Consider the following 23,061-nt stretch of genomic DNA (forward strand, 5'->3'; position numbering starts at 1 on the left):
AATCAATACATAGAAACGCGATGTAACTGAAAATAACATTCCCATTACTTGTTAACGCGGTATTTAAGAAGGCACCAATGCAATTTCACGTAATTCACAAACCGTGCAAGAACGTATGTAAAAAAACAAAAAAAAAACTGGTCACAGACTCTGCGGCTGGTGGATTCTTGCAAAATTAGCGACTGAACAGATGCTTGCAATACCAACGTAAAACTGTTTACACAAATACGTTGCTTCTGAAGTACAATTTCTCGACGGATGATACTGGTGACGATAATTTAAAAGCGGGAAAAGAAATTTGCTTTGCGATGTTTTATTTCAAGTTTATGTACCTTTCAGCCATTGTGAACTGAGAGAAACGTTTTATTCCGCTGTCAAAATACTTTATTCAATTCCGAATATTTGGTTCAATAGGCTGCTAATGTATTCCACCTGAGAATCGGGGACTAAAACGTTTTTTTATTTTTGAGAGGAAATTTTTCGTTTATAAGTTGCAGTTGTTTTGTCACGGCAACCAACATTCATAAATTCAGATGATCGACGGCTGTCAACATTATTCTGGTCACATCTATTCGAGGCATGCTGCAATACGCCTGGTTCGCAGCAAAATTAAACGAATCAAACAACGTTATCGCGAATGTCAACGAACTGTTTTTTCTGAATAGTAAACGAAAATGTCGATTCGTGTGTAGGGAATCAGCGTTTATAAAATGCTCTTAGTGACGCACGTACGTTTGTCTTAAATGCTTTTCGATGATTACCAGTCTCGTACAATCTTCTGACAAAGATTTATACTCTGTACAGCTTCCTATAGCGTATAATAAAATAACAACATCCGCATAAATCGAGTTTTTTTAATCATTATTTCTTTAATGCATATTGTGGGAAGAAAATAATTTCATTAGGGTGTAATTGAAAGTAATAAAAACACGAGTAAAGATCTTTCAAAGAACAAACTGTACGCATTTTTTTTGGAACCGCTACCCATAGAAGGGGAAAAAATACGCGTCTAATGAAAATTCGATTTAAGTTTCACCAGTTCAAATTCTATCAAAATCAGGCACCCCAGATGCGTGTACTTCTCTTGTTAAACATTATATGAATATTTAAATTGTCAAAAAATGTCTCGATCTTATGTGAGTTATTATTTCCACGGTTTTTTTTTACTGATACATCTCATCGACATGAAATGCATTCCAAAATAGTGTATGGTATATTTTTGAAAGGCATTTTGAAATTATAAAGCAAGTGTATACTTTTTTATAAATCGATGTTTGTTCGAACTACAGAAAATAAACAAAATCTTGGGCTGACTGTAAAAGTGCTCGCAGTCAAGAAGCACATAAAGCTCACAAAAATTGATTTCAACTGAACCTCACACATGCAGTGTTAAAGAAAAAAATCGTTTAATGTATCATACTATTTGCCAAATTGGCAATTTCAAGTAAGGTTCGAATAATTTGTAATAAGAGAACGCGATTTCATTAACCAGATCGCAAAGTTCGCCAATGTTCATCCGCAAACGATTTCGCCAGCAACATAGATACATAAGTAGCCCGTTGTCAAATGAAACTTCAAACCACATGATTGTAAGAAAGTTCATCTATTAAGCTATCTAGCCAAAGTAAAAAGTAACTTCAAGGTAGGTATAAATACTTAATCGTTACACCTGTTTGCGTTTTTGCGAGCCTCGAAAACCGATCAAAATAACAGATTACACTTATTTGGATTAACCACTAATCATTTCTCGTTATCAATTCTAAAGTTGCAAACAAAACTAAATAATTTTAATTCTTGATTTCTCCCTTATTGGTAATTTTAATTCATTGTTTTGGTGAACTGGTTACCACTATACGAGTCCGGATCGCTTACGGTACCTTTAGAATCTTCAACTGACCGACGCAGCCGGTTACTCATTAGGAGGATGAAATTAACGTTCATGACATTCAAGTTCCATAATCAAATCTGAAGTCTCAATGGACACGTGTATATATATACTATTCATCGACGGCTTCGAACATCGATTAAACATACATCAACTACAACCTGACGATTTCGTTCTGTCAGGTTCATAATTTCAGCTCTAAATATGAAGGTAATCATCAATAATGAAATTCCGTTCTTGTATCAAATTTCGCCACATGGCTCCTTGAGTTCCGAAAGCATGAGGATCTAAAAGTTTTCAACAACGTCGGACAGTGGTTTTGATGCACCCCTGTATCTGTCGACCCGAAATACACCCGAGTAATTATTACCTGACAAGATCCATGGGCTTCAAATAGTAATTTTTTATCCGGCAGATGAGTATGAAATCCAGAAAAAAAAAATGAGATAAAAACTGTGATGGCAAATGATCTCAGTCATTGATCAAATGTTGTAAAAATACGTGAAACTAGAATCTCGTCACGCACGTTGTTAGCGCAAGAATTTGAGTGCATGAACCGGTAGAATACTGATTAACCCAGAAGGAAACACTAAAATGTTCTAACTGCCGCTTTCAAACGGTGGTTTACTACTTCAGAGACATTCTGTTCCGTATTTGCCTTAACTGAATTTTTCCAAACAGACTCTGTCCCTTGACCTGCAAGCTGTTGCGATCCGTAATCCGAACAATATTCTTACACCTTGTGAAACTTGAAGGGATTTCGGTTTTACGGATTCCTAACCATCTGTCAAGAAGAATATGTGATACAACCACGCAAACGGTTCACAGCTATGTTAAAACTGTCTCATATGGTCGACGACCATGGTTGAAATTCGATCCGATCCTTCGGTCGCCTACTGACCATCATAGTGATCCAGCACTCAATGGTCAATCGCTAGAGACCTACATAGATACTAATCAGGAAACAGGGGATCCACTCGCGGTATCGTCGTTGATATTAGAGGCCGATCGATTTCGCATCGATTCACATCGTGAAGAGTATTAAAGGGAATACGGGCGTTATCGTTGTATATGTATGTTAGAAGAAAATCAAGTCCCGTAGAAAAAAAAACGCTGAATGCCGCTGCTGTGAAGATATAAAGGATACGTAATTTGACCCTGTCACAAGTTCGTCAGCCGCAAAGTTAATCGGGCTGAGTAAGCCTAGAACTAATTATTGCCTGATAATCTAGTTCAAGGAATTGTTCGACCTACCGTTGAATCAAGAATCTGCGAGGCGCCCAAGACGAGTCAACAAATCACTTTGAAGATTCAAATTCTCGTGGAAAATTTCACCTTCGCTGGAAATAGATATTCCATCGACTTGAGTATACGCAGTTTTTAATCTCGCTGCGATTCAGGTCATTGGGTGCACGTCGTTTGTTGCGAACTTGTATTGTTAGTAGTATTTGAGAACGCTTTTGGAGTCGAGGAATTGAGAAATAAGACTCTTCTCTGTCAATCGAAAAATTGCATTGCGGAACTCTTTTAGCTCAGGTACAATTCTCGTACTTTCAATGAAGCGAACGACGAATTCAACAAATTTCATACGTAGCGAAAGTTGATCGAATTACAACTCTTCATTCGTAAGCTGACCTGGTCACGACCCTAGCTGGACGTACTTTATTGGCTTGCTCGTCTGGATCATACCTACTTACATTGTGTTTGTAACAAATTCATGGGATTATGTGGTCTTTTCGTTGACGTCAAACCTCACTGAATGGTCAGTATTTCTTTTTCTTGCTCTCTTACCCCGTGACCTCAAATTGACGCGTCCGCTCGTATCTATAACTGAGTATAATTAGTTGCATACGTAAATCTTGGAAGAAAAAAGCGTCACACAAACTAATTAAAAACAAAGGTTCCAAATAAGAAACGCACATCTCTCAATATTTGTGAATTAACGATCATTATGCTTCAATTGAAAAAAAAATTCAGATCTTCCACAGTTACGGGATTCAATTATAAGTAATACATAGAAGCAAAAAAAGGTATAGAATCAGATATTGTCTCATCGAATGCTCATAATAATTGGCAATAAAAAATCAACAAGTGAGCGCGATGGTGTGAAAACTACTATCATCATCATTCTCTAATTCTGCAAATTTAATACAAGAGATATTGTTGTTATTACATGGCTTCGTTATCCAAAGCGTTGTCGCAGAATGAAATCCAGGTTATTGAATTTGTTATCTGGCGCCAGATATTTTAAATTCGTAGCTCAGGTTTAAAAAATTATTTTGTTACATTTTCAACCATATGAAATCATAAATTATTATTTATCCTACTATATATTTGAATAGCAGATAGACTAGGCATTTATTCAAAGTTTTATCAATCAGGTAACAAATTGAATACCTCGTTAACACAGTCACCCATTTTTCTCTGTTTGTGTGTAAGCTTATAAATAAATAAAGTAAGAAAATAAATAAACTAAGTGATGAGGTAAAATTGCAATCGAATTTTCAGAACTGGGCGAGTTGGGCAAGTCTGAAAATATAAAAAATTGTATTTGTAAATAGTGATGAGCATGATTTTGCCAAAGTATCTGTCAACTGGGTCAATTTTTCCGTCAACCTTACACTCGTTGAGCCAAAAAAAGAAATTACAAAAATTTATAAATTGCACGCACTAAACGAAAAATACTTCTATTGACTAACTTATTATTTAACACAAATACGAGGATGTAGTCAACGAAATATTAAGTTGGACGACCTGTATTGTGTAGTTAATATGAAAACCATTTTGTTAACCTAAATATCTTTTTACTTTTCGATCCAACAAATGTTTGATCAATGCAAGATCATGTTTTATTGTTTTAAAAAATCCCAGTTAACGGAACTGAATATCTAGTCGGAAAATTCACAGCCAAGTACAAGCAGCTGAACATTCAGTTAACGATGAGTGTAGTTTTTTAATCATTACTTAAATAAACTTATTCTTTGACTAGAATCTCACATCGTTCGGATAAACAAATGTTCACGTCATAAAACAAGGTAATGTTTTTATAGAATTACTATAAATTTCACTTAACGCGACTGAATGAAATCAAAGAAAGTTCTGCAATCGTTTGGAATGGTTCTGACTGGAAAAAATTAAAACTTTTAACCTAACTACGGCAGTTGGTAGAATTTTCGGTAACACAAATAACTTATATTTGTTCGCAAGTCAAATAAAACGCATTTTTAGTTCCCAATCAAACTTTATACCCTAAAAAATTATATTCGCTGACGTGGATGAACGAAACAAGTGCTACCTATGAAATGTAGATTTGTTAAGGCTAAGAAACTTGATTTGTTTCTTTCGATCATCAAAAGTTCCTGACTAAAGATTCATTCAACCATACGTATTCAATGATGTATAACTTTAAACGGATAAAATAAAAATCACTTGGTTTAACGAAATCAATTTATCTACTAAATCGCATGTGGCGATTGATTCAAGAGGATCAAATTTGATTCCGCGGAATACTGAATTCTTTGAAGAAAAAAAAGAAATATTTCGTTAAAGCAATTGCACGCATTCAACCTCAGATACCTCCTTCTTCAACCGGAACGTCGAGTTGACATAGCTAAATATTGTTTGGACGTATCAAATTTTCACTCAAATCAACCGCATAGTTCAAACGATTCGTTTGGTTTATTTGATCCAACAGAATTTATTTTATTAACTACGGTATATTCATTTTCACAAAATAATGATTGAAGCTACAATTTTTCATCCAACTAAATCGATTCGGTTGATTTAACGTTTTACATTGGGGGAAGCGTCCTGGGGCCCAACAGCCTCGAAGGGTTTATCGCACTTACACCTTACAAAAAGGATATTAGGCTCGTTAAATTCCATTAGGTACATAGCTTTCTAATACGATTTACAAACCGGATTCCCCGTTAGTTGAAGTTTTGAGCGAGTAATGTTTATTGATGCGCAGGTAATTTTTCTCTACGAGCTCATCTTTCTCTCTTTCATTTTAGAAATTCTTCGTTTGGTTAGTTCGTCTCGCATATATTTATAAAACCTCGTGTTACGATGAATAATGACTTTTTATATCGAATCGAGCTGTGCCAGAGAAATAACCAATTAAGAAATGATAATCAAATCATACATGGTTGAATATCTGATCAGTTAGAATTTCTAAATTCATAAATATCGCCCAGTTCCAGCTGCGCCCGACCGAAACATTGTCACCGAGTTGAAGCGTCGCTTCCGGTGGGGTGCAAAGATAAACAGTGCGAATCACTCAATGTTAACGTAATAACGAAGAGGCCTTAAAACGTTTTTGTTATGCGCACAAGATTTTAACATTTCAGTTTCTGCTCTGGTTAACCTCGTTGTACCTTCAAAATATTTCCTCGCATCACACTGCACGCCTAAACAAGGTAGAAATTAAAGTTGAAGTTGCATATTATGCTACCGTCGACAGTTAGTTTAAGCTTTCTGCTAGACTAACCATGTGTGACTGACAGATATAGCACGCGTTACTGAAATTTGGTAGGACAAAATGATGATCTACTCGCAACGAAGTGTGTCACTCCAAAATGACCATGCCGATACGATGCCTAATTTTTGGACCAAACCTTGCAAATAAAATAAACGATCTTTTTTAACGGCATGGGATAATAAGGAGTAATATACAGACAATGATGAATAGCTATGCCGCCATAGTCGGTTAAACATCATCTTCTAATGAGAGGAACACGTGTTTACCACCGGATTCTTTTTATCCGAACATCATCTTCTGACATTTCGTGTACACCTCGTCTCACTTACCTCAAGTCTAATGCTTCGATTCCGTTGATATTCGGTATTAGTACACTTATTCTTGTAACCGTGTAATGAGCATTCGCTTCACTCCATTACGCGATGCAATTAATGTCAAGCTACAATATTTGAGAAACGTACGAGGCATGTATGTATCTACCCACTTTGCGAAACGAGCCACTTTTATTCGATCACCTTTCCAATATCTTTCACGACTTTCCAAATTTTGAAAACTACAAAAATTAGTAGTTGTATGGTTGAAAAAAAAACCTTTACGTTTCATTCAATCATCTTTGTAAGACTCGGCCGTTTTCGAGAATGCGCTTTTTCTTCCCGTCTAAAAATTTGTTGTAAAGTCAAACAAATCTGGTACGAAAAGTGTAGGTTCTAAAAATGTGAGACTGTGTTCTAAATGTCGAACTGAATTATATCGTGGTGAAATTCATAAGTCAACCAGTTCATCTAATTAAAACAACGTTGAAAAGCATGTAAATAATACACGCAAAAAAAAACAACAACGAGGTCTTGGATACTACAGCTAACAATTAATGGAATCGGTACATGCAAATTAAAAAAAAACGTGGAACAAATACAAGGTTATAAAAAATAATGATAATTTCCCCAGTAATTTATCGAAGGCTGCGCAAGATTATAACAGTAAACATGTTTAGTTTTCTAGTGCTACATAATTTTTGTTAAAAAAGGTTGTTTTTTGACGTTAGTATAAAATCAGGTACATTAAAAATTATGTAAAAATACACTTGTTATACAACATTCATATTACAAAGGAATAATAAATGTTATTTTCCTACTTTAAAAATAATTTATTTCGAAAATAAATCCCTTTTTTCAATTCACTCAAAAAATTAACGTTAACAATAGCAAAAATAAAAAACGGCGCTTATAAGGATATTTTCAATTCTTCTTGGAAATTGTTTCTGAAACATTCTAGAACGAATTCCAGGAATAATATAAGACTTATCTTGACACCAACAATTGAAGTACGTTCAAGCACTTTTTGATGTTTTTTTTCTTCACTCCTGACCTATAAGAATACCCAGTCCAACAATTTCTCTGATTTTTTCGTTAATATCTTAATACTACCGTGCTCATAGTATCATTTTCACATCATATCGTATTTAAAGTGAAAGTGTACCCTAAGTGAGAGCTGGATGTTTCAAACAGCTGGATCATAAAGTTGAATAAAATACCGAAAATATCTATAATCAGAACAAGAAGTGATTCACTAGTTAATAAAGGATGCCATACAGCGCGAAAACTTGATATTTACGACGGAAAAAATCGTAGAAACATCAGGAACAGAACTACGTACGTGTTTTTTGAAGATTACACACGGGAGTTCGAATTTAAATCCACTTGTGAAAAGTCCGTGGACCACAGATGTCGGTTACGAGGGCATTCCGAAGGTCTCTTCATTTTTAACGCCGACTTTTCACCTGTCACATTTGTATCCAACTACCGTGTCACGACTTCGACGACAGTACAACGTCCATACATCATTCTGCTCCTCACATTTTTTTAATTGTCGGAACAATAATGGTGTAATGATGGGTAAAAACACACCTGACTTCTGATATTATCAAATGCGTCGCATAACGGTACTCAAGAGGAATTCAACGAGTTACAACGTGTCCCCATAGTTGTGCCTTTGAATCTGCTTCAAAAGCATCTGATAAGCCTTGAACCGCGTTTTTGGAAAACTGTATATGGTCATCTTGTGTAGAAGATTCAAGTCGGAGAAATTTATTTACGATGCCAGTTACCCTGTGGCAAAATCATTTGTTCGAACTCTTTTCACAATGCCAAAGGTCTTGAAATAGAACACGCAGATTTAGTCTTAAGCACCTGATTACCATTTAACAGATTTCGAAAGCAACGATAATCGATATTATAGCTCCATGCACTGAGAAAAATTTCATTTGTTATAGTAACTAGAAAAATTCAGTAAAACAGGTATCGTTAAAAAAACTGTTTGAATATTGTTGGAATTACGAAACACGAGGTACAAGTAACCATTTTGCGCTATTGTCGATCCTTTTTTGGTAATTGCAACGCAAAATCAGTTTGTGAGGTTTACTCTACTTTTTTAGTTGAATGAGGCTTTAACATTGATTCATTCTTGCACAAGCATTAAATTTTCGAAACAGTTACAAGAAAATATAGTAACAGTGATCACAATGAAAAAGAATAGTAACGGATACCAGACTTTCTGGTAACAGCTACAAAACTGATTTTCATTTTGTACCTAGAACCATATTTTTCGATTGTGGTAAAAAATGAAAATAGTTAAGAACGAGCGATAAACGGAACACGGAATCAAAATGTCTCTCAGTCTGGGTCCTGAAGGTTCGAATGGACGCTGAGATCATTAACGATAGCCGCCTCTCAACTTATATGAGCATCTCACTCATATTTCATCACATACGCAAGTGTAGACAGTTTGAAAAGGGCTACAAACGAAAATATTGTTTTGTGCACAAAACTGTAAGTTTTCTTCACTAACGATTGTCTTTTAAAAGAGTTTTTTTTTTCTTTGCCTGAGTTGCATTTCTCATGTAGAAGTTGACACCAGTTTGCACGACTTTAATCAAGTGGACAACCCGCTATCTATACACAGTGATCCATTTAAATAGAAGCAGTAGTATCTTGACAGCAAAGAAGTTTAAAGAAACATGTTTTGTAATAAGATTGTTATGGTTCAAAGGGGGCATAACAGACTGTATTATTATCGTACTTTTCATTCTGTAGAGATTTAGAAGGTCATGTGAAAAAAAAACCTTTTTTTACTACGATATCAAATGCAGTTATTTACGAAAATATTCATTTCAATAGATGCTCAAAGTATGCCCGTTAACTTCAATGCACTTGTCAAGACGTTCTATAAAAAATGCGTGACAGCGTAGTAAATGATCTCCTTCAAAGCCTCTGCAAGCATTTCTAATTCGCTCCTTCATATTCTCTTTCTAGAAGGTAGCCCCATAAAAAAAAATCAGGACTTGTAAGATCTGGGACTCAACGTGTCAATTTACTTGTCCGTTTCTACTAATCCAGAAATTGTTATCAATCATGAAGCGACGGATAACCTTTCTGGGTAACCTAGAATAATGAGCTGGACAACCATCATGCTAAAACCACGTACTTCGTCTTGTTTCGAGATCCAAATTTTCAATCAGTCTCGGCAATTCTTAATCTAAAAACCATCTGTTCGTTTCTCCATTCAATGTACCATTGATAACAAACGGCCCAATTATTTTATCACCTACAATTCCACACACATCTTCCCACTACCTATTTGACTAATTTAATAATAACTTGAAAAATTAGTGTCGTAGGAAAAACAATTTGGGATAAAGAAATTATTATTTTTTTTTTTTTTTTGTAAAATGCAAATTTGTTTATAGCAACTACACCTTTCTGTTGAAAAAACCATGTTAACCTCGAAATGACATTTTGAACCTCCACCAAATAAAAAGTTCGGTAGTACAGTGTTTTGCCCCTTTCGAGCCATGAAACTTTTATCGCAAACATGTTTCTCTAAAATGCATTGTTCCCAAGACATTCTGCTGTGTCAACTTAAATAGACCACCCTGTATTTACTTGTTATGAATTCGATATTTTTTTTCTTTTTATACAGTTGATTGGTATCGATGACTTTTCTTCAATTTATTACTCTCACTGAATTCAAGAATCCAGTTGCACATAATATGTGGTAATTTCGAAACCTCATATTGTATCGAATCTACAACAAAAGTAAAGATTGTGTTACGATTACTTTCGAAATACTACAATTCACTTTTTTATCACTTTTTCTGTTACGCCTGAAGACGAAACTGGTGCACTGAAAATTGTTTGGAAGACTACATACTTCAAGATCCAAAATATCGTAATCTGGCATTCGTTAATCAAACTCTCGAAACACTTTTCAAAATTATTGAATTCAAAAAACAAGAAAATCACAAAGTTTTAAATGTATTGAATGACTGGTTATTCTCTAAAAGCCAAATTTTGAAACAACATAATTTCAACCCATGAATGCAAACCCAATTGAAATACTTAAATAGTTTCCTCAGAAGAAATATTTAGTCCAGTCAATATGGAGTAAAAAAGGTCTTTGCCTTAAAAAAGGTGGGGTAGTACTGATTTCGATATATGTTATTTAATTCCGGGCCCCGCGGAAAAATCTAAGATTTCGACCTTGGCGGAGATGGGGGGATCCGCCATCTTGGAGCAATAGTTCAAAAAATTTTGTTTCCAAATCATTCCTGAACGGTTGGTTGTACAACAAAAGTGTCTCATACAAATTTGGAGAAAACTAAAATTCCTACCTTTTTCGTTTAATACTTTTTTGGTAAGTTAATGTGTAACGAGTTATTTGGAAAAAAAAAATTTTTTCATAGCATTAATCCAAGATGGCGGATCCCTCCGGTCCAAGGTCGAGATTTTGAAGTTTTCATCTGGGCCTGGAACTAAATAATTTATAACAAAATCACTATACATATAGTGATATATATATTACCCCACCTTTTATAGGGCAAAAACCCCTATTAACGGGACTAATTGTCGGACAACTGTTTTGGGGGATTGAGAAAACTGACTTCATGAACAATACGTTTAAAAAATTCAGAAAAATCATCCACCATAGGCTAATCATTTGAGGTGATTTTATTCCGATTTATAAATATAATTTATGTTGACAATTGAAAATTATTTCAACTGGAGTATATCTATTATTCAATGAAATTTTTTGGGCTTAGATTATCGTCAATTCCAAAAAACAACTTTTGCAAGACAAAAGCTGTCTACTATCAGTATTGTTTGGGAAATGGTGAATTATTTCGAAATCGGATATCTCATCGCGATCATTTAGAAAACTTTTTGACTTTAGTGTTGATTGAGATCAGTTTGATTTCCAAAAAAAAAAAGTTACAGTCAACCGTTTGTCTATAGTACGATCATAGCGACAACAGAATAATACAAGATTTGCATTTCAAAGTGTTTTCAATAATCATACGAATCGGCGCTATTAGTTTTGTATACTTTGATGTTGGTCCGAGTGACATGATGTACCTACTTGCTAGAGAATACCTCGTTTGCAATTGATCTGAGAAATAAATGAGCATATTTTCATTCTCGCCACGATAAATTGGTGCTCCTGTTTATTGCTACCAATACCACCTGATCAAAAGTAGCTGGTTGAGATGTGGCGAACAGAAATTCGAGATGAACTTTTAGAGCTCATAAGTCGCGAAGAATCACATAGAAAACTGATTTTAATTTACGTAAGTGGAACCAATCCCGAGGCCAGTTCGGGAATTCGATATAGTGTTTTATTCAACACGCCGAAATACAATTCAACAAAGCCAATGCTTAGTAGCTGAAAAGAGGAAGGCGTACAAAATAGAGATAAAGAATCCTCTAACGGACATTAGACGAATAGATTTAAGAGGGGAACACAGTTATCCACAAACATTCTTCATTCTGTACAATTGGCGTACCTTTTAAAACCTCATTTTGCTATGGGCAAAAGTTTAATTACCGAAACTCCTGAGGGGCTAAAGTCACGTACGAGCTCGTAGAAAGGCACCGATCCTACAACCACACAAAAAATTTATCAAGAACTACTTCGGTATGCAAACTCTCAAATTTTATGCCACCTCTGGATCACGCGGAATAACCACAAAGAATTTTTAAGCAAAAGAGCTCCCTCATGAAGAGCTGTTAACCGACTACAACCACGGGCTGATGGAATCTTCAATGTTTGGTAGTACTTCAATTTTAATGTTAAAGTAATTTAAACATGAAATTTTAGACAAAAATATCCAAACATAGTATCAATGGTTTTACACAAGCCTTTTGCCACAAAGTCTAGACTCACGAGTAAGATGTTCCTGGTATACGTTTGTTTCTATAAAATGAGTTTTGAATCGCTTATAACGTATTCTTATCGGCTTGAAAAACTTACTCGTGCACAGAATGAGCCGCAGGTTTGATACCAGTTTTAAAATATTACCTCAACAGCGTGAACTGTATGTGGAGCCTTGTTTGCAAGATACAGCCTGCAGTTTACCTCTTTTCAAGTTATCACCTCTCGAAATACGTCAAGAACACGTTATTTTGTAACATTAATCTCAATTTATAACCAGACTAAACGTAGTAGAGACTTTCAATTACAAATAACTGGTTAAATCTCGGACGACTTTTGGTTGTCAACCTGTATTGTCAGAGTTTCATAATACCCATTGTCGATGTAACCACTCCGTCTCAATTTGCCTAGAGTACAGTGAAAGTGAACCCATTCTCGCCAAATAACAAGAAAAATATGTAGAAAGTATTTTGATCCTTATAATGCTAACGTTGCTTAGATTTCCATATATAACTTGCAGTGAATGGGAACGAAATGGAACAAAAAATTATCTTTACGACTACACTGGCGCAAGATAAATGGACAAGGAATAAACAATTTCTACATTAATACCCAGTCGTAATGATTATTTTAAAAATTTGATTTTTATTCCCTGGCTTTATTTACGTTGTCTAACAATAAGCGAAACAACGAACTGCCAAGGTGTTCCAACGCTTCGGGTACCAAGATGTCCACCTACTGTTAGTGGTTGGAAACTTGGAAATACCCGCGAACCTCTTATGCTCAAAGTATGAATAATTTTAACGACACAACCTCGACCTTGCGGTCGTAAGCTGAACTAAAGTTGCGCGCGCAGAAGTTACACACCTACGCATGCATTACGCTTATCGACGAGAATTCAGAATTCAGATTCGAACGAGTCCAGCGCACGCGTTCGCTCTGGCCCCATTCCTCGTACTCGCCAGTCTTCCCAATTCCCTTCTCGGCGAATGGGTAGCTGCTCCATAATAGCAGCGCACCATTGCCAGCGGTCAGGCATAATCAATACCTGTTTTTCATCGATACAGATTCGCTTTATCTCGAAATTTTTCAATCAAACGTGCAATTTGAATACCAGCTTCAGTTACACGGACAGAATCGGGGGCTGTTATATCTGATTCTTGTATTGAAAAGTGGTAAACAGCAGGAATAATTTCAAGAAAACATGTCCGTGAACGGAAAAAGTAGTGAGCGAAAAAGCCAATTTATTGATATTGAGAAGCCAAAATGGGACCAAGGATCGTACCTGGGTCGGGCTCGCCATTTCTTCACACTGACCAATCCGATGAACGTTTTTGCCACCGCTGAACAACTCGCCGAGGCTAGCGATATTGTTCATAAATATAGGTAGATTAATGCAAATATATTTACACGGTGTTCCTATACGTGCAATTTATTCAGCTGCTACCAAAGATGTGCCAAGTATTCACTCGTAACATAGGCATTCTTTTCAATTGAGTGTTATACACTTTGAACAATCGATTCTTGGAGTCATTAAAGTATAGCAGTATCGAATTATCCACGCGATTGCGTTGCGTAACTTTTCACACGCGTATGGTGTTTTGAACCATTTGAACCCGTTGAACGTGTCACCCGAATTATAATTTCAGGATTTACCATTTCCGTGACAAAATATTCATTGATGTATGATTATCAGTCACGAATTACACTTGTGAACTATAATTGTTGAAATTTGAATCAGGAAAGGTGAAAGCCTGGAGAAACTGGGGATAACGGAAGATAAACTGTGGAGCTGCAAGTATCTTTACGACAGTGCGTATCATCCCGACACCGGGGAAAAGATGATCTTAATTGGACGTATGAGTGCTCAGGTGCCTATGAATATGCTGATCACTGGCTGCATGATGACCTTCTACAAGTGTGTAAATATTTATAATTTATGGCAGCTAGTGTTGTACCAGTTTTGCCTACAACTTATCAGTTGAGCCTACTATACAACGCTGACACCGTAAACGCTCGTACATTTAATCAACGAGCAGTTCGATAACATTTTGCACTGACCCAAAACCTCAAGACTGTAGATTGATCGAGCCGTGTACCGAGAATATATAATCATAAATCAACCTCTCTCGTCAACTTGAAACGAATGACAAATTGCCCCTCTCGATGGTTTCATTGATCACCTTAATCGAAAGATTACCTGTTACTTTATCGATAACCTGTGATACAATACGTGCAGACCATACTGCACAGTCTACGAGTCTCGAATTGGAGATACAAAATCTCAGCAGACCGAAACGGAAAAGTTGAAGCTCGAAAAATTTTTTATGAATCGCTATTGAGCAACCAAAAAATTGTCCGAAGTGTAATAAACCGCGAATAAGAACTTTAATGAAACAGGATATGCTTGTGCACAATTTGGTATAATTTTTAAGTTATGAAATTTTTAATTTTTTTTTTCTGCTAATATTTCGCTTCGTCAATATTACGAACTGCAAACTTCATTCAACATGTTTGTAAACAAGTTTACTAAATGAAGTTTATAAATATACTAATCAGTCATGCAAATTGCTTAGCCTCGCAATTATTCATGCAACGAATGCATGAACTGACGATGAGTTCCTCGGATAACCGCATGTCACATCTACGGTCACACACAAAACAATCTTGACCCTGAGTGTAATAATAAATGACGCAACACGTAACTTTGAGATGTAATATTATAAAAACTCCACCCTTTAACCTCATAGAAAAATGCGTCTTGCAACATTCACACGGCTGAGAATTAATTGGTTCAGCAACATTATAATCGAGAATTGGATTGAGAAACATTGTATTCCAGGATTTAATTCAAAATCATCTCAGAATTTGGACCAAAAACATCCTATATGATATAAATATCAATATTTCGTTTGCAAAGTTTTTCTCATACTAAGACATTTTTGAATACATAATTTTTGTAAGAATAAAAGTGCTGGTTAAAATATAAACTGGAATGAAATTTCAATCTTTCTTTACTAAATTTTTATGTGCCACGTTGACTTTATTTCATAAATTATTTATCAATTACGATTTTAAATAGTTATAGCATTAATTTTTAGATATAAATTCCACTATAAAATAACTTTATTAATTGTATTAAAAACTAACGTCAAACAAAAAGAGTGACGGTGAATTTTTTTTATTAAATAATCGTTGTCATCTGTTATTCAATATAATATGAATTATGGTTTATATATATTGTTGTTCACCCATAGAGAAGAGAAGAGACAAAGTAAACTGAACCGTAATACAAAAACTCCATTAGTACTTGATACTTACAAAGCTATGATATGCTGTGATATAAGCTTTCGTGCATTTTCGGTAATCAGCTGTTTTCCGCAAAGAAACGACAGAGCCGATTTTTTGGTATACAAACCCAGTAATTCGTAAATAAAACATCAAATACGGTCCAATATTGCATTATGATTGAGTAAAGTCATGCTAACAGTTAATCGCATTTGACAAGTTAACCACCACTTTTAGCCTTTGAAAATCATATTCACCAATCTCTGAGATGGAATGGTTTTGAGTACAATTCTGACGTATGATATATTTCAATAATTTTGAGGTACGATGTTTTTAAATTCAGAGCTGAAATAAGATATTGTTAAACCAAATCCTAATGTACAATGTTGTCTTGCTCAGCCGCTAATTTATTGTGTGCCATGCCTGTAACCGTTACATAATTTTTTTCCGCTTTCACCTGAAAAACTATCCGTACAAAGCAAAAAAATTATTCTTGCTCACGGATATCTCTTAATCGAATTATAGACACATCACTCTCGGAATTCGAGGTAACTAGGTTTTTAAAAAACACGATGATGTTATTATGTTTGTGAATTTTGACCACTTAACCATTTTGTAGAGAATAAATACTCTACATTCAATTCACGTCAAAGTGCTCCATTGAACAAAATTCATGTCAATCGTACGTAAAAATCCAACTTTGAAGGTTTTGATTAGCTAAAATATTGACTTTATTGCAAAAATTAAAGTAACAAAGTTGTGGGAAATTCAATTACTCTACAACAAAGTTCCAAGGATCAAATTCTGTAGATTCAACAGTCCGCAAGTTATCATTTCGCAAATCAATTTCATGTAAAAATTAAGTAAACGTGCTTCGTGATTAAACTGTCGATTTTACATTAAAAATTCAAATTGCACTTTTGCAAAGAATTTTCTACAAAATGCTTCCACGATCAAATTCATATACTCGGACCTCAGTGCTTTTCTTGCGAATTCATTTAGTTGGGCCCTATATGTGTACGCATTTTTGGAAATTTTTAAATATGAATAATAGATACATGATACTAATTGATTTCATTTTCTGTGCATACACTGAAAGAAATTTTTAGTTTCGGTTACCGCTCAGTCCTTAACTATTTTCATTTTTTACCACAATCGAAAAATATGGTTCTAGGTACAAAATGAAAATCAGTTTTGTAGCTGTTACCAGAAAGTCTGGTATCCGTTACTATTCTTTCTAATTACGATCACTGTTACTATATTTTCTTGTAATGTTGCGAAACTTTAATGCTTGTGCAGCAATAAATTGATGTTAAAGCCTCATTTAACTAAAAAAGTAGAGTAAAAGTAAAGCAAAGGACTGATTTTGTGTTATAATTACCAAAAACGGATCGACAATAGCACAAAATGGTTACGCGTACCTTGTTTTTCGTAATTCCAACAATATTCAAACAGTTTTTTTAACGATACCTGTGTTACTGAATTTTTCTAGTTACTGTACCAAATGAAATTTTTCTCAGTGTAAGAACCCGTATCGAGACCATTTGACTGCCCAGAATGACGCAGATCGTCCGAATTTCTTATATATTGCAACCAAGTTCCATAAAAGAACCTCAACTTTCACCTTAAAAATTGAATATCTTTTTAAAATGCCCCTCAACCCAATGTTTTACCATATTATTTAGAATCATCGTAATTTGTGACGACTATGATATATTGGACTCCTTTTAAGGGGAAAAATTATTCAATTAAAGTGTTTCGGTGTCCGCCATCTATATGCTAAAAATTGATCAAAATCAATATTCGAAGAAATATTTTAACTTAGAATATGTGAAACTTGAAGTGACCAACTTTATACGCACAAACTTTCAGATTTGGTTAACGGATATATAAGAAAAAAACACGCAATATTCGATCCGATACTTTCAATGTTCAAATTTCGAGTTCAGATTCGTAATCAGTGACCGCAAAAACCATGTAACGTATAGTTTTATCGAAATTAAATAATTTTTTCAATTTGCGTCTGCCATATTCGATCCACCATTTTGGATTTTCAAGTTTCGAAATTCGTAACCAGCAACCGCAAATGCCGGGGCACGAAAAATTTCAAGTGAATCGCATGTAAGGAAAAATGCACATGGTAGTTTCTAATGTTTTTCGTTATACGATTATTAGCGGTTCCGTGTGGATGAAACATGAATAATCGATTGAAAGGACGTCCATTGGAGGTCCAAATAACTTCTCCGTAAAATCCATGAGGTTTCTAACGAAGATCTGTGTATGTAGTTATCTTGTAGAGTTCTACAGCAGATACTTGGATCTCAAATAGACCTCTATTGCACCTCATTTCAGTTGAAATGCATGTCTAATAGAGGCATTGCATATCCATCATGGATGTCCCCCTGAAGGTTTGTTCGCGTTAAAGCCCTTATACCTACATACCTTCTCCGCACTTTGATTGGGGTCTTTGATTGGTGCCGAGTGAATTACTGGCGCAGATACCACGTACGGAATATGTATCCACGAAATTAGTACGTAAATAAATGTACAATCTACCAACGGTTCAAAACTTGCAGGTCAACTCCGGCAGTCGTATTCTGGCAATGGTTCAATCAGTCTTTCAACGCTTTGGTTAACTATACGAATCGGAGTGGATCCAGTCCAATCCCAGTATCAACTTTGGTACAAAGTTACGTGGGGGCGACCGGGGGCGCCCTTTTTACGGCACTATCCTTGAACCACCTTGCAAAGAAAGGACCGCCGTTGGCGGGGAGATTGGTACCGCTTGCAGCAGTTGCTGCTGCTAACTGTGTCAACATACCCATGATGCGGATAACCGAATTACGCGAAGGTATCGAGCTTCAAAATGAAAAAGGACAAAAAGTAGGAAGCAGCGTTTCCGCCGCAAAACAGGCAATCTTCTCCGTTACCTTTTCGCGAATTCTGATGGCCTCGCCTAGCATGGGTTTGTACATTTCAATTTATACGGTTTCCTCAGCGTGATATTAATGCCGCGACAATGGACCTTGGCCTTTGTTCGAACCAGTAATAACCTACTTTCAACTTTTAAATGTTTCTTCCAGTATTAGCACCGCTGCTCATGAACTACATGGAAAAGAGAAACTTATTGAGGCGGATGCCATGGGCAGCGGGTCCGATTCAAGTCGCCCTTTGCGGTGTTTGCTTAACATTTGCAACTCCCCTTTGCTGTGCATTATTTGCACAGCGCGTTGCCGTTCCCGTGAAAGAGTTGGAACCAGAAGTGCAAGAACAAATACGATCCAGGGATCAAAACGCCGAAATAGTATACTATAACAAAGGTTTATAAGAAAACAGAAATTTAGATTTCACCTCATATTGTATAGTCGGGTTGAATATATTGCAAATCGAAATAATAATTGTATCGACTGTGTTGGAAAAAGTCTAGAGAATTAGCCAACTTAAAATTCATGACGATCTGTCAGAAATTTTTCTTGTGGTTTTTGTAATCGAGTTACATACACCGGGCCATGCCACCAGACCTGTCACTCGATCAGCGAAATTTTTTTTCAGTGATTTTACCGATTCTCGCGTAGCGAATGAAGACGTAAGACACAAGCATACGTGTATACGTACAGAGTCATTTATTCGTAACCCTGCATGTATTCACTTGATACGTGTAGTATCAGCGCTTGTATAATTAATTATACACATAAAATGACAATAATAGTGAAGATATTGCTTCTCGTGGCAAATTTTCTTGCCATATTATCCAAATTTTAGAATAATAAGTATTAAATAATAGTAACATCGTTTTAAACTGATTGCAAATATTAGTTCTCAGCCACATTTCGCAAACGATGTTATGTTACATAACTCTCTCGCCAATCAATTTTCACGTAATAAGCTATAGCCGCGTACATTAGTGGCACTTGACCTTTGCAGTATGAATTGTCTACTCAAGCTGTTAAGGCTCGGAACGGAAACTTTGACCGATTGCTGAATTACACGTCGTAAGCCTGATTTAGTTTTATGACTAAACATATCGTGGTCTCAAAAGTCCACTTGAATTTTCCGCAATAACGTGATAGTTATGCAATTGATAGTTTTATAATATCATGTATCCTCATTTATACGTCATGTCCCAGTGAACACGTTTATGTCAACTTTATGTCAACATTATGTCGTTCAATATCATGCTTTGCGTAAGATGTAACTCATTGTTTTTTCGTACTTATCGACGTCAGATACTGACGACGTAACAAAAATAATATTCCTGATATCAATTTGACATAACGCTGGTGTAATAATGACGGTTATAATTTTTTTAGTTTATAACTATGCCGTCAATATGACTTTGTGATTACATATACCTGATATCATGCAGATATAATGTAGTGGATTGGAACACAGGCGTACATCTTACACAAGAATATCACACAATACAATACTCTTAAAACTTCACCTTGGTACAATACATTATACAGATCAACTATACACTTGTAACTCAAACGTAGAAATACGTAACAGAATTATTTGGTAACTTCTATACATACTAAACTTGAAATGTTTCACCTCCCACAAGAAAGGATATCATGGATTAGACTCTGAATAACTCATTAAAAAACAATTTTTCTGTAAAACTACATTTGGAAGATGGACTTGATTTTTGAAAGTTGATATCACGAGAATGTAAAGATTTCTTTCAATTCTTTGAATTTCTTGATTTTTTTTAGTTTATTATTAATAAATGACAGAGTTTCTTTTCACCGGGGATGACTTTATATGACCTGATATGGACGTATATATCCTGATATTCTCAAACGTTTCGAATATACAAAATCATACGCGGACATATCTGGCTGAATGTATCGAAACTTGATTTTTTATTGACATTTTTTGACACGGACATACATTGAAATATCGGGGCATATATGACCTTCATATCAGAAGATCTATTGACGAGATAAAAAAGCTATATGTAGGCCATGTGCGGCCGGATATAGCTATAAATGCTTATATATAATGAAATCTAAGCATATATAGCTGCAGTAGAGCGTCGATTATCCGAAATAATTGAGGCCGGGAACCATTCGGATAGTCAAAAATTCTAATTCGTTCAATGCACACATGCATAGATAGGTATTTCAAACAGATGAACTATCTTCTGATTCGATGCATAGTACTTTTGGTCAACATTTATAACGCTTACGTAATAGAATATATAGTGTATAAAATATATGTATTTAAAAACAAGTGGCAGATGTATGTATAATACATATTTCGTTTACTTCTTTCGAAAGAAGTCCACAATTTTCATCCTATTTTACAACGGAACCTCGGCCTGTTATGCGAAAAACCAAGAACTAAATAATCTTTCGGATAGTTGACGTTTCGGATAGATTCAGATCTTCTGATTGGCAGGTTATACATAGTCTGACATATATACCGATATCAAAATGCAATTCCGGTAAAATATTTTCTGATATAGATACGTATACGAGAATATTAGGGTATATATATATGTCCATATCAGGTCATATCAAACCGTATCAGAAAATTATATCGGCCTATCAGACTATAAATGGACTTAATTAAGTATCAGACATTTTTTTCACGGGGATGTAATAAAGCTAACGTCCCTGTGATGTAACCACTGTGGCAAATTATTCTCGATAATTAAATATTGCGATTTTAAAGAAAAAGTTTAGATTGTTTTTCTTTGGTTTTATTAAAATTGCTAAGTATATATTTATAAACATTTTAATGCCGACATTCCTCATGGCAAATGATTAAACATTATTGGCCTTGCAATATCAAAAAACTTATTTTACGCTGCAATTTCAATGTTCCTCGAAAAAGTTGAAGAACTTTTTTTTTGTTATTCGAGAGACAATACGAAAGAAAATATTACCTATTACGTAATATGATTTCAATGTTATGTCAAATGTACATAGACAAATAATCTCAGTGTTATAGCACGGCGTTATGTAAATATTATGTAGCACTTTAATCATTTTTAAGTCAGTATGACGTCAGAATGATATCTTATAATTTTGCATCATATCTTAGTCAGAAAGGATGTCACTATTATGTCAAATTTACGTCAAATTTCGTTACCTACCTGTGACCTACTAATGATGTAAAATCAAGGTCATGTGTTCTCACTGAGGTGTATTTTTTCTGAATAGAGATGTCTTATGTTCGATATAGTTTTAAGCGCCGGTGACTAACGATCCACCATCACAATACAAGATATGAAAACTAAAAGAATCTGAGTCTGTGTCGCTTATCGATCGTCATATTGAGACTGCATGAAATTCTTCTTTTTTTTCGCAATTGTAAAAGTATAATTTTAAGCGTATAAATAGTTCTTGATTTAGTTGTGAGTTCGTTCTAACGAACAAGCCAAGTGGGGCAGCCTGAAAATCTAAGCATCGGTAGCATAACTTTAACATTGATACGTTCTCGCAGAATGTGATTAGTTCATGGTTAAAAATTTGTTAAGTTTGATTATTATAATTCATATGGAATAAGTATTGTAGTAAATTTTATGTACAATATCGATAAGATATTATAATTAATGATCAGAAACGTTGTCTGCCTCTGAGTTATACAAATTAAACGATTTACTGTTTTTAATCATTACGTATTGATTTTAAAAGTATGCAACAAATTGGAAAAATAATTCATTCTCATCTCTGGAACGTTATTTGGCAGATGCTAAACTTAGGGTATAATGATTAGGGAATGAAAAAAGGAATATTATTGAAAAGTTATGACGACCGTTTCGTTAACTTTTTTCACTGCGCACGTGCTTCATTGGAGTTCATGATGAGATTAAAGTTTACTACGTTAATGTGCAGTTACTAAATTTTTTCAAAGTTACTCCAAAGTTGTAAAACAGTAATTTTTTCAATGTTTCGTTAAACTCACGTACAAAATTTTAATATCGTAATCTGTGATTTCTCACCATAATACGCAAGTTCAGAAAAGGAAGTCTAGTCACATTCCACTACAACTTAAAATAAATGTTTTTTTCCAAGTACAGAATGTAGTGTATAAAAATAATGCAATCATTTTTGAAATATTAAAAAAAATGTGTTCATTTTCGACAGGACGAAACTTTTGGAACGAATGATATTCAATTTTGAACAGCGTATACTTGAGGAAAGTAAGCTGTTAAACCTGAAATTTTTCTATTGAATGTTCAGATTTTGAGATG

General features: G+C 34.9%; 1 protein-coding gene across 1 annotated transcript; it reads left to right on the forward strand.

The window, feature by feature from the left end:
* Positions 1 to 13,489: 13,489 nt before the first annotated feature.
* Sfxn1-3 (Sideroflexin-1-3) lies at positions 13,490 to 22,484 on the forward strand. Its single transcript, XM_046609439.2, has 4 exons — positions 13,490 to 13,955; positions 14,311 to 14,487; positions 18,434 to 18,822; positions 18,941 to 22,484. Exons 1-4 carry the CDS (start codon positions 13,774 to 13,776, stop codon positions 19,183 to 19,185), a joined length of 993 nt encoding a protein of 330 aa, XP_046465395.1. The 5' UTR covers positions 13,490 to 13,773; the 3' UTR covers positions 19,186 to 22,484.
* The last annotated feature ends 577 nt before the right edge of the window (positions 22,485 to 23,061 follow it).

The sequence above is a fragment of the Neodiprion pinetum genome, chromosome 1, assembly GCF_021155775.2.
Source record: "Neodiprion pinetum isolate iyNeoPine1 chromosome 1, iyNeoPine1.2, whole genome shotgun sequence".
Lineage (NCBI taxonomy): Eukaryota > Metazoa > Arthropoda > Insecta > Hymenoptera > Diprionidae > Neodiprion > Neodiprion pinetum.